General features: G+C 49.7%; 1 protein-coding gene across 1 annotated transcript in view; it reads left to right on the top strand.

Moving 5' to 3' along the window:
* The window catches only part of MARCHF4 (membrane associated ring-CH-type finger 4), a 105,472-nt gene that overhangs the window by 72,674 nt on the left and 19,218 nt on the right, over window positions 1-13,580 (top strand). The window contains exon 2 of the mRNA XM_058533463.1: window positions 8,150-8,305. Coding sequence (XP_058389446.1) covers window positions 8,150-8,305 — 156 coding nt within the window. The remainder of the gene's footprint in view (window positions 1-8,149; window positions 8,306-13,580) is intronic.

Raw genomic sequence — 13,580 nt, 5'->3', positions numbered from 1 at the left:
GAAGACACTGGAATCTTCTAGGTTTTCCTTCTATTCACTGGCCCCATCTGTGCTCCCTCTTTGTCTCCTCCCTCCCCAACCCTCCTCCACCAACCCAGATCACAGCTACTCAAATAGTTGGTCAATATCATGGGCCAGTTTGGTTGTGCCCATAAAATTGGGAGGATGTGTTATTGATAAGCCCTACTGTTAGTTGGTCCCCCAAATATGTGGAGTTCAGAGAATGGTGAACAGTTCTTTACTTTCTCTATCAAGTCAACTATCCATCCTCAATAGAGACTACCTAGGATGGACATTGGGGGGGAGGGTCTGTACTTTCTTTGGCATCCCTCCTTATTCTCTCCTACAATCCCAATGAAATTTTTTTACTCCTATGACCATTCCTCCCACCCCCCACACAGGTTCTAGCTCCATGATGGAGGAGAAATTCTGACTTTAAGGCTTTAGGTCCTCTGAGTCTTCACAGTGAAGCATCTATAAGACAATTGAAACTTTCCTTGTTAATCTAGATTGCATCTCAGAGAGAACTTGAATGCATTATCATGCTTACAAAAATCTCTCTCTCTTGATTTTGACTTAACAAATGTGTCCTCCCCACCAAGGGTGGTGGTGTGAGGAGGAAGTGAGGAGGAAATTAAACCCCATCCCATTCCCCCCGCCACCACATCAATTAATACCCAATGAACACTGCCTGGGATTGAGTTCAGAGGAAAAGGCCATAGGGGAAGAGGGTTTCCGCCCTTGTGTTTTTATGTTAATAGAGGAGCTAGCAAGGTTCTCTCTCTTATCAGGGCTGGAAAGGTAAGAATCTGATGAACAAGGCTGCTGGGGGTGGGAGAAGAGATGAAAGGCAGGTGAAACTAGAGTGGGCAGAGATGCCGTGAGTACAAACAGCCTGATGGATGGAACTGGCTTCAGAGCCTTACTCTGCCCTTCTCTTGAGCAAACAACAACCTCTCTGAGTTGGGCAGCTTCATATGTAAAACAGGAGAAATAATTTGTTTTTTGAGGTAGTAGGTGGTAGAATGTCTATGAAAGTATTTTGTTGGAACTGTGAAATGCTTATGACATTAAGATTATTAATAAGAGAATGTTATATGAAGGAGGAAGGGAGGAAGGAAAGAAGGAAAGAAAGAAGGAAGGAAGGAAAGAACGAAGGAGGGAAAGAAAGAAGAAAGCAAGAAAGGAAGGAAGGAACGAAAGAAGGAGGGAAGGAAGGAAGGAAAAAAAGAAGGAAGGAAGGATGGAAAGAAGGAAGAAAGCAAGAAAGGAAGGAAGGAAGGAAGGAAATTGGTCAGTGTTTGAAGTAGGTGAGAAGGTGGTCTTAGAGACCAGATCTGCTATAACCCCCATCATAACCCCTTACATATTAGCCAGCATTTACTGAGACCTTACTGTGTGCCAGGCATGGTGCTAAATATGTTCTCTTACTACCCTCCTCCCCCAGTTTCACAGATGAGCCATTTTATTCTAATAGAAAGGACCCTTAGTGCTGCCTACCATCATACTTTATTTCTCTAGTCTAATCACTCAAACTCTCGCGGATGACTATTTTATACCAAATCTCAGACCTCCAATACCTCCTCCCCTACTTTTACTCTCAGCCCATGACTTTGCTTCATATTTCCCACAGAAAATAGAAGAAATTGAAGGAAAACTTGCCAAATCCATGATTAATTCTCAGTTCTCATCCATCTTGGCCCATTGGCTGCATTTGACAAAGCTGATCCCTCCCTCTTTTTTGAAACACTTTGTCTTCTTCTTTGGCTTTTGGAACATCATGTTCTCTTCTCATCTCACTGACTTTCCCTCCTGTTGATTCCTTCCCATCTCCTAAGCTCCGACATCTTGGAGTCGTCCAGGGAGTAGCCCTGGTACCACCTACACTCATTCCTTGGTGATCTCATCCAGGCTTGTGGCTTTAAACACCATCTGTATGCCAATGACTCTCAAATTTACATCTTAGCCTGAACTTCTCCCCTAAACTCCAGATCAATACGTATTGATGTCCCCACTTGTGTGTCTAATGAGCATCTCAAAGTTGACACGTCCACAACTGAGCTCCTGATCTACCCTGTGAAACCTGCCCCTCCTTCAGTCTTTCCCATCTCAGTTGAAAGTAACTCTCCATCCTTCTCATGGGTCAAATCAGGTCAAAATCAGCATCATCCTTGACTTTTCTCCTCTCATCCACTACATCCATTCCATCAGCAAATCTTAATACCTGTGTCTTCAAAATATATCCAGAAACTGAGCATTTCTCAGAACTTCCACTGCTACTATACTGGTCCAAAACACCATCATCGCTTGCCTGGATTATTGCAACAGCCTCCTATCTCCCTTCTCTGCCCTTACTTCCCTCCAGTCTATTTTCAATGCAGCAGCCAGAGTGATCCAGTCCAACATGGCCAGACTATATTAGTCTCCTCTGCTCAAAACTCTCATGGTTTCCCATCTCATTCACAGTGAATGTCAAGTCCTTAAAATAGCCCACAAGCCTTGCTCCCCATCCTTGATCCCCATTAGATCTCTGACCTCGTCTCCTACTCCCCTTCCCCTCATTCACTCTACCCCAGACACACCAGCCTCTTTGGTGTCCCTGGAACATGCCAAGCATGCTCCTTCCTCACGGCCTTTGCACCTGATGTTCCCTCTACCTGGAATGCTCAGCCCCAGATATATGCATGGCTTGCTCCCTTACCTTCCCCAGGTCTTCTCCCAAATGTCCCCATTTGGTGAAGCCTTCCATCGCCACCCTATTTAGAATTTCAACCTGCCCTCTCCCTGGCACTCCATTTCTCTTTTCCCTTTTTATTTTTCTCTATAGCACATGACAGCATCTGAGGTACTTATAGCTTACTTACCTCTCGTTTTGATTGTCTGTCTCTCTTAGAGAATTTTGATTAGTTCCATTCACTGCTGTATCCCCATCACCCAGAACAGAACTTGGAACATACTAGATGAATATTTGATGAATAAAGGAATGATTGAATGAGGCCCAGAGATGTTAAGCAACTTGCCCAGAGTCACATAGATTGTGAGAGCTTAGATATCTCCCGTCTGTCTGAGATTAGATCCCAGGCACTTAACCACCATGTTAGTTCTCAATAAAGGAAGATGTCCCTAAACTGCACCCCAAGGCTGGTGTTTTGCTGTTTCCTTGTTTTGATCTCCCAGAGCTGCAAACTGCAGCGGGGCTGGGCTGTCTCTGCTTCACTAGACTGTGTTTGTTTCTCTCTGCTCGGTGGCACGGATGCCTGGCGCCTGTGTGGGTGGATGGGAAAGTCTTTGGCTTACCTGCCACTGCCATGGCAACCAGGTAACCTAAGGACTCCAGAAGCGAGTCCTTTCAGATTGAGAGGAGAAAAAAATGAAGCAAGCCCGAAATAAACAGACAGAAATCTGTGAATGGAGAAACCACTGGAGTCTTGCCCCTGCAGCTTGCTGTGTCATTGGCAGCGAGGAGAATCCATCCTGCTCTCTTCCCCACCCACCAGCTCAGCCACAACCAAAGGCTGTGGGTCACCTTGTCCTGCCTCCTGCCTCTAGCATGACCCCACTGAACCCATCCAAGAGGACTGCATTCTTCTGTTCAGCATCCCCAGGGAAGGAGGGCCCTGTGATTCTCTCAGTGACTCCCGGGTAACGCAGAGGATGGTCCTGGATCAGAAGTTGGGAGATCTGTGTTCTGAACCCTTATCCACCTCACAAGGGCAGACTCTCTCAGACTGTTCTTTCATCTCAACCTCTCTCTGGGGCTCAGCTGACCCTTACTTACGGCATGGCTTCCTTCCTCACCTATCTGATAGGGGGAGAATAAAACAGAGCTGTATGGAAAAAAACTATGAAAGTAAAGTCCTTATGGAAATGCGAATTAGAATTACAATATTTTCACAAGGTCACTCAGATGTGTCCAGCACTTTGCATGCATGGTCTCACTGCATCCTTATAGCCATGCTTTGAGGAGGTACAAGTTGCCTGTGATGGAAAGATGAAGAAACAGAGCTTCGGAGAGGTTAAGAGACTTGCCCGGGCTTGCACAGCAGGTAAGGGGTGAAGAGGCATTCAAACCTAAGGAGTCTGTCTCCAAAAACCATGCTCTTCATGCCTCCCCACACAGTGTCCCGCAGGGGCCAGAGGATTAGAGAAGATCCAATTTTTCTTGCCTTAGTCACTCCCAGGGTGGTCTCTGGGCCCCAAAGCTCCAAGCAGATCATCGAGGAAGTGTCTGGTGCCCTTCGCATTTAATGAGCCCCTTTGATCTGTGGAGTTTGCTGAGCTCTGCAGACAAGATGGTAATAATCCTCCCAGCCCAAAGGCTGGAGCCTCTCTCCTATCCTTGTGCCCATCCAGTCAGTAAATGCACCTTTATTGTGCACCTACAATGTGCCCAGTTCTATGGGGTACGCAGGAGCACCCCAAATCCCTGAGGAAACAACTAGAGAATGATTAAGTGCCACATCGTGAGTGACAATGTGGGGAGAGAAGACAGATCTGTAGGTGACAGTTGTGGGAGACTTGGTGGAGGGGGCTGAGCTGGGCCAGGAAGCGGGGTGGGATCTGGAGAGGAGGGATGGAGAAGAGACCCAGGGCACAGGTGTGGGAGGGACAGCAGAGACCAGCGTGCGGGGGGCGGGGGGGGGGGCGATGTACAGAGTGGGGTGGTGAGATGCTGAGTCTGATGTCAGAAAGACCTGGCTTTACATCCTGGCCATGCCACCAGCTGGCTGAGTGACCTTGAGTTGGTCATTTAACCTTTCTCTTCAATAAGGGTCTCTGTTGTATTGAGAGATGTTTACCATCTCAATTTCCATGTTCCACCGTTTTAGCTTTTAATAGAGTTTAAGAAAGAACATTTTCATTCAGTCTAAGCTGAATCTGTCTGGCTGCTGGCTTATTTCCACTTCTCTTCTTCCTGAAGAAGCACAGTTTGACCAGTCCAAGATGGTGAAGGGTACTTGTCAAGGCCCCTTAGAAGCTTTAGACATGGCAACGATTATGGCCTTCCTCCCAAATGTACATAAAAACACACTAAATCATAAAATACGAAACTTATGTGAATGCCAGGGTTAAAACAGCTTCTTCGCAGGTTTATTATTTTTTTCCTAAAATCCTGGATCACTTACTTTATCAAAGTTAAACTTTTCTAACAGTTTTGGTGACCTTGATTTCGAATATTTGTGGTGCCCAAAGCAAGTCCCAAGTTTGCCTTTTGGGCTGTCCAGTCCCAAGGGAAAGTGTGGGGGACTAGGAGAAGGGGAAGGGGAAGCAGCACACCCGTGACCTCTTGGCCCTGGAGTCAGGTACTGTGATCAGGCCAGGTCATGCTCCCTTTTCTCCAGATAAGGTTGTTGAGCCTCGGGGGGTTCCAATGAGCCCTGGAGGTCCCACACCCAGGGCCACGATGGAGAGCACAGGTCTGGTTATCAGCTGTGCCCTGGCCAGCAGCTCTTCCTGCCCTGTCTCATGGCTGCAGCTTGGGAAGCAAGGAGCACAGCCTTCGCTGTTGCTCGGCACCGTTACCAGGGACCGGAGGTGATGTCTCTTACCTGATCGGCAATTTGAAATGGCTGCTTAAAAACCCGATTAATCAAACCCAGCTCATCCTGTTAGAATTAATGGGCCTAGGAAATGCTGCCATGAATAATGAGGACTTCTGCCCCCTCCCCAGCACCTCTCCCTCCCGCCCCCTCCTATTTCTCACAGCCGCACTGCAGCTACTCAGTACCGAGGGCCCTTAGGCCTGGATGGGTGTGGTGAGCGCCCAGCAATGTGAGCATCTCCCGCCTGTTCTGCTCCTCTCCCAGCCGCCAAAGCTGCCCGCCTGGAGCCAGAGGCTGGCCACGTCCTGGAAAAGCAAAACCTCTTGTTCATCAAACAGAAATGGATGCAGCCCACCATCAAAGCTGGATGGAGCGTCTAACCTTTTCAGGCACTGCATTAGGTGCTATGGATGCAATGATGGACAGGACAGTGTCCCTGTGAGGGGTCACAGTGTAGTGACCCAGAGACAAGTGGGGGAAGTGCTATAGCAAGGGGTATGAGAAGGGCCTGGAGCCCAGCAGAGGGGCCTGTCAATATTGGAGGAGCAGAGTGGGAACTGGGGAGGATTTTATGGGGATGAGCATGTCTCTGAGCATTTCTGCCACCAGGTTCATTCATTGCACATTACACACAGAGTTCTGGGCACTGAGGTCCCAAGGACAACAAGATGGACATGGTTCCTGTTCTCATGGAGTGGGCAGCCTCATCCCTGTTCCTCAGAGCAGGGCAGGAAACCTGAGCAGACACTTGATTTATTTTTTTCATTTACTCAAACACAAACGTTGTTGAGGGCCTTCTAGGGGTAGTCTAGGCACTGGGGGAAAGAGGTGCAAAGACGAACAACCCCTCATGCTTGCCTTCCAGAGTTTCTCTGGAGGGTGGACAGGCACACCGTAGATCCTCATAAGGATGTGCTGAGTGCTCTATCAGGGTACACACAGGGCGCTCAGCACGAGACACTCAGAGATCAAAGCACTGAGCTCAACCTGGAGAAGTCAGGGACGCCTCCCTGTAAGAGGTGGCACTGGAACCATCGGGAAGACAGAGAAGCAGTTTGACAGGGAGACTAGGTGCAAAAGGTCATTCTAGATCTCATCCTGGCCAGGGGGTGGTCTCTGAGAGATAGGAGTTGAAGTTGAAGGGAAAGATGATTCCGTGAATCTTGGAAGGCAATGGCTGGTTCTACTGTCTACAGCAAAGAGCATGATTAAATATGCAAATAGAGACCTGTAACTTATAGGTCAGGAACGCCTGTGCTTGCTTATTCAAAGTTGGGATTCAAGATGTGGTTTCCTGAATGGCGAAATTCCCAAATTAGCAGGGACATGGCTCAAGGGGCCGTATCCTAAACACATCAATGTGGGCTGGATCCAAAATAAGTGAGTTGGAGGAGAGAGGGCACAGGGAGTAAGGAAGGAGGGGGCCATGGGATAGGTCAGAAGGGAGCAGAGGGTGGGGGAGGTGGGTGGGCCCACCTGCTAAAGTCTCTGGGAAAGTAAATGGAGGAGTTGGGTGGATGGAATTTAACAAGCAGAAATGATGGACTCGGACCTAACAGGGAGAAGGAGAACAGCCAGGGGGAAAGAGAAAAAGGGAGAGGAGAGGGGGAGGCTCATGGAGGCACTTGGGGGCCACCGTGCCAGGCCTGGCAGGAAGCAGAGACGCAGGCTTCAGTCATGGTCATCTGATGTATGGTCACAGGGTGCTCTGGGGACTGAGCCCAACTCTGCGGTCCACTCACCAGAGGCTTCAAATCCTGCCACCATTGAGCTGGGCCAGGTCCTTTGCCTCCCTGCTTTGGCCTGCCCCAGGCCCGAGGGATGCACCTGGAGGGACCTGGTCTTCAGTGAGGGCATCTGCCCATCCTCCTAGGGCCCCGGGATCAGGCCTGTGCACCTGCCATGTTTTCGTCACTCAGGGACCCAGGGCAGGAGGCTTCACAGAGCGCAGCTGGGTCTCTATGTACTGGCCTGCAGGACAGCAAGTCTGGAGCTCCAAACTCGGCAAAATGACCCTCACGATATATTTTAAAAACCTGCACTCACTGTTAACATTTAACTATTAGGAAATTTTACATAAAAACCTCCACCTAGATTCCCACATCTATAGCTGGCTGGAGCTGATGGTGGCTGTCCCTTTAACTGGGGTCTGGGCCCTCCAATTCACCCAGTCCCCACCAACTGGCTTCTGTCACTTCTGTGGCCTGCCTGGCCCTGAGGGTATCTGAATCTGAGACCCCTGGCAGAGCCTTTAAAGAGAATCCTGTAGAGGCTGAACCCCCCCGGCCCCTTTGGACAGCAGAGGGCTTGCATAGAAATCTACCCACTCATTTTCACGGAGACCCTAGGACTTGGCCAGCACCGAGTGGGAGCTGGCGCTTAGACCTCTTAGTTGAGTTGACTGGAGTTGCCTGGCTCCCATGATGGGGGGGCTGGAGCCCAAGTCTCCTCTGCGGGGTCTGGTGCCTCCCAACGAAGCCTGTGGCCTGGTTTGAGTGGTGTGGTCTGGCCTACCCGGGTGGCCCAAACCAGTGCTCCTGCGGCCATCCACTCACCCGCCAGACTCCGAGGCTGGGCCTCACCACCCTCTGCCTCTCTCCCTGCAGGGGGAGCTGCTGAGCCCGTGCCGCTGTGATGGCTCCGTCAAGTGCACGCACCAGCCTTGCCTCATCAAGTGGATCAGCGAGCGGGGCTGCTGGAGCTGTGAGCTGTGCTACTACAAGTACCACGTCATTGCCATAAGCACAAAGAATCCTCTGCAGGTATAACCGGGGCTGCGCGCTGGGGGTGCTGGGGGCACTAGGGGTGCCGGGGCTGCCTACACTCCCTGCTTTTCTGCAGGAGGATGATTTCACCTTAGAGTCAGGGCAGTTTGGAGAAAAGGAACAAGATGGGCTAGGTGGGCAAGACTGTGGATGGCATGTGGGCAGGAGGGGATGAAAGAATTTTTGTGTTTTCTCTGAAGCTTCAGCAAGAATTGGAGAAAGGGATGGGGCAAAGAGAGAGAAAGAGGTAGAAGAAAAGAAGTTTGGAGAATCAGATGAAAGAGAATAAGTGAGCTGATGGATGGATGGATGGATGGATGGATGGATGGATGGCTAGATGGATGGATGGATGGATACATAGATGGAGGGATGGATGGTTGGATGGATGGATGGATAGATGGATGGATGGATGGATACATAGATGGAGGGACGGATGGTTGGATGGATGGATGGATGGATGGATACATAGATGGAGGGATGAATGATTGGATGGATGGATGGATGGATGGATGGATGGATGGATGGATGGATGGATACATAGATGGAGGGATGGATGGTTGGATGGATGGATGGATAGATGGATGGATGGATGGATACATAGATGGAGGGATGGATGGTTGGATGGATGGATGGATGGATGGATACATAGATGGAGGGATGAATGATTGGATGGATGGATGGATGGATGGATGGATGGATGGATGGATGGATGGATGAATAGTTGGATGGATGGATGAACAATTGAAAGCAAAAAGGAAAGGAAAAGAGAGAAAGGAGGGAGGGGAGGGAGGGAGGGAAAGAAAAGAAAGAAAGACCAGAGGACAGAAGCGAGCAGGCCGGAAAAATAGCAGAGGATGGGAGGGTGAGGAGAAAGACTGAGACAAAGCTAAGGGCGAGAGAAGAAGAAATAAGGAGAGAGGAGACTCAACGGCACTTCCCAAACTTCATGTGTACGTAATGCGCCTGGAATCTGGTTAAGATGCAGACTACAATTCAGGAGTTTGGGGCAGGGCCTGAGATTCTGCATTTCTAACAAGCTATCGGGTAATGCTGATGCTGCTGGTCCACGGACCACATTTCTTGTGACAAGGGACCAGAGAAAAGTAGAGAAGAGACAGGAGAGGGAGGCAGAGAAAAACAGAAGAAGGGCTAATAAGGAAGAAGGAAAGAGGGAGACAGTATGAAGAGGCTACTGTGAGGGGCCAGCGAGGAGGGTGGGGTCTGCCAAACAGAGTCACACAGGGCTGGACCTGCAGGGGCTCCCCTCGTCCACCCCCCACCCCTCCTGCCCTGCCCTGCCACATCCATCTTCCCCAGAGGAGCTGGCAGGCCCTGCACCACCTCGTAAATCCTCCAAATCAAGCAGCTTCCCCTGCGAGGCGCACACGCATACACAGAGCGCTCTGCTGAAAATACCTCACATACGCATGGTCAGCCAATTAAGCCGCCACATAATCAATTAGCCAGCATGCTAGTGAGGATGGAACTTCAGGGGTCTGGCACAGTTTTTCCCCTCCTCCTGACGGCAGGTGGGGAGAGTCGATTCTGCAAGTCCAGGAGGAACAGTGTTTTGGTGGTGATGGTGGGGTGGGGTCTTTGCATGGAGGAGCAGCTGGAAACCCAGAGCTGCAGTGTCTAGGGCGTTTTATTCTAAACACTATGGAGTTTTACATGGGGCACTGCAGGAATGAGTGTGGGTGTGTGAGTTCTAGCACATGCATGTGGACCAGCAGGGGGGCATTATTTCTGGAAGGAGGCATTAAAACCCCCAGACACCCCAGTATCCTGATGGCATACTAAGGGGTCAGAATAAGAGGTGCCTCCTCCTGCTCTGGTTCCATCTTTAGCCATTCATTTCAAATCTTGAAGTGTCTTAAAATAGCAGTGCCGTGAGATGGCTGATTCCGCGCCCTGGGGTGCATTAACTCTCCCCTTCCTCCTCAGCGGATGCAAGCCCTGGAAAAGGGTCAGAGCCCAGACCTGTAAGCCCACCCCAAAGCATCCCCTTGGCTCATAAACTGGCATCAGCCCTTGACTCATACAATAAAAAACCATGTAGGGATAAGTTTTTCCTGGGGGGTAAAACAAAAGAAAAAGTTATCCTAATCTCATAAGTATGGTAAGCACATGGCAGCTTGGACGATGTTGATCTACTAGCTTATTCTTAGGCTACTACCGTGTCTTGAGCTATGAGTTTCTAGACACTGGGGACTCCCTCTGGTTCTGTGGCTCCTGGAAATGCAATGGGGTGGGCTCAGGAAATGCCATTCCACTTTTCCAGATAGCACTGGAAGAGGGAAGTAGTTTGGTCTAGCAGCAGTGTTGTGTGGTTGTGGCCCAAATTGTCCCAGTTGTGTGTCTTGGGCTCCTGGGGCCCAGCCAAGTGTGAGCCGGCTGCCTGCTCAGCCACAGTGGGACAACCTCTGCTCCCACAGCCCCGCCGGACCCTACGTGGTCTAGGATGGAGCAGGCAGGCTGCACCACAGGGAGCGGAGCAATGGATGGGGTGCCCGACCACCTCTGCTCAGAGTGGAGGTTTCTCCCACTCTCAGGTCTCTCTCCCCTTGGTCATGCCCCATACAAAGTTGTGAGAAGCAGTGGTCACGACAGCACATTATCTCAGTGATAACCTGCAAGATTCTGTTTCTAGCAGAAGAGCCACTGAGAAAGGCGGCCTTGTGGTCTCAAGGCTCCGTGGCTGCTGCTTACCCTCTCTGCTACCCCTGAACTGTGATTATATTAATGACCGTTCAGTTAGGGCCCACCGGGGGCCAGTCACTGTTCTAAGTACTCACATATATTATCTCATTTAACACCGAAAACAACCCAATGCAGTGGGTACTATTATTATTCCCAATTTATAGATGAGACAGTGGAGGGACCAAGGAGGGGGGGGTCAGCAATTCGCCCCAGGTGACCCTCGTGGAGCAGGGTTGAATACAGGGGTCTGACTCCTGAGTCTGGCCCTTAGCCTCCACCCTATAGTACACAGGTCCAGAGTGCACCGAGTCCGTTAGGAAGACCCCACCTCGGCATGCATAGCTGCATTTTTGCTGAAACATAATGAAGAACAGAAATGACAGCGGCTCACACCCTTCAAAGCACTCATTAAAGAGTTATTTCATTTAACTCTCGCAATACTCTAGGAAGAGGGAAGAACCAATTACTTCCATTTTTACGAAGGGGAAAATTGAGAGTCCTTATGATTTACTGACTTCTCCCAGGTCACATTCCGCAAGCTGGAGCAGACCCCAGCTAGAACTGGGTCACCCGAGCCCTTGCCCAGTGCCCTTTTCTGTTATAAGGAAGGAAACACCAGGCTCCGTGCCCTTCCGCCTTGGTCTCTCCATTCACCCGTGCTACAGAGCAGGAGGGCGGGGCATGGAGAAGGCTCACGGTGCTGCGACCAGAATCCCGCTTGGAACGAGGCTCCCGGTGTCTGGTGGTGGCAGAGCCGGTGCCTCTGGAGCCCCTCTCCCCTCCCAGCCTCCCTTTGAGATGTCCGAGCTCCCTTGTTCCCTGCTCCCTGCACCTCTTGTGGAGGCTCACGGGAGACAGGCAGGAGGAGAGCGCCCTGTCCGTAGCACCCCCACCCTGTTCCTTCTGCAACATGCATCAGAAAAACCTGAACCTTGCTTAGGTTCCACAGGTGCCTTGGGGGCTGGTAGGAAGGATCTTTAGGGATTACGGGCACCTTTCTGTGCCTCTGTATTTGGGGTTTTTGAAGTCTGGAGCAGGAGAAGGTGAGGACTGTCCGTGACTCAACGGTAGAAACAAACAACTCCATCAGCCTCCCTCTTCAGGCAGTGAGGCAGGCTCTGGAAAAAGCATTGGTTGTATATGAGAGGAGTCTGTAGGATCAGGCTATCTTCTGGAAAATTCCCTTGTTATGTGTAACTGTAGGCTGGGGGAAGCAGTGGAAAATTTAAAGGCCCAATTACCTGTAATGGGATGCTGTCTGTATAATTAAGTGTAAAGGCCAACGTCCTATACCCAGACCAGCAGGAGAAATGTTTTCCAATGGTTACAGTTCCTTAGGGACCACTGGTCAGTCTTGGCTGGAGCCAGACTCTGTGCTTCCATCCAGGCCATTTAACACATAGTGAGGACTCACTGTTGGCAGATGGAAGGTTGTCTGCATTTCCTTGGAGTTCGGGCTGAAATGTCTTCTGGGGGTGTTCTCTGCAGGGCGTTATGCAAATCCCTACAATCAGGAAATTGTACTCCCCTCCACCTTCCCACATCTGATCCTGTCACTTCTCTGCTTAAAAGTGTTCCATAGCATCACGTGTGCTCTTAGGACAAAGTCAAAAATCTGTGCATATTCTTCAGGATTCCACATGGTCTTCCCTTCTTATTTTTCCAGCTGTCTCACCCCATATTCCCTTTTGCGCTCTCTGCTTCACCCGCTCTGGTCTTCTTCCAGGTTTTCATACTCACTATGCTTTCTTCTGCCACAGGGCCTTTGCACATGGTCTTCCCTCTGCCCAGAGCACTCTTTTCTCCTCTCTTTGCCTAGTAAACTCCTACTCAACTCAAGCTTCGCTTCTTCTGGGAAGTCAAATCCTCCTATCAAAGGCTTCCACAGTGCCATGTACCTCCTGATGAATTGCAGTTGTAAATAATTATTTAGTTGTCTGTGTTCTCTAGATTGTAAGCTCTGTGAGGACAGAAATCATGTATGTTTTTGCTTACTGCTTTATCTCCAGCACCCAGCAGAGTGGCTGGCACACAGACAATACTCAGTACATATTTGTTGAATGACAGCATGAATAAATACCAAACCAAAATCCAACTCCAGACTCTTTTAAGCCTGTGTTACCTAAACCAGCCATAGAATAGTAGAATTTCAGAGCTGAAACCCGCCCACACCCCAGCCTTCAACCCATCCATCAATACTGTTATTAGTAAAGTGCTTTTTCTGTTACAAAAAAAAAAACACCCAGAAATCTCAGCATTCATATACAGTCAGAAAATTATGCTCCTTTTCTTATCTCTCCCCCACATCCTGTGTCCTCTCGTCTGTTGAGTTGGTGATCTCCAGCATGTATATTAAATGACACGCCAGGCGTTGTGGAAAACAAACAAAGGAAAAGCCTTTAGTGTGAAAATAAACAGCGTTGCTCTGAAAAGAATATTCTGGGCCCTGGAATAGCACCCACTCTAGTTCTGTATTTTCACTTTCTCCTTCCCATTTCTCTGTCTGTAGTCCTTCTTTCCAAGCCACATGTGCCCAGAACTCCCTCCTTACAATGACTTCTAATCATTTGGT

The sequence above is a fragment of the Diceros bicornis genome, chromosome 37 (genome assembly GCF_020826845.1).
Source record: "Diceros bicornis minor isolate mBicDic1 chromosome 37, mDicBic1.mat.cur, whole genome shotgun sequence".
Taxonomy (NCBI): Eukaryota; Metazoa; Chordata; class Mammalia; order Perissodactyla; family Rhinocerotidae; genus Diceros; species Diceros bicornis.
The sequence above is the reverse complement of the archived record's forward strand: the minus strand, read 5'-3'. Positions and strand labels throughout refer to the sequence as shown.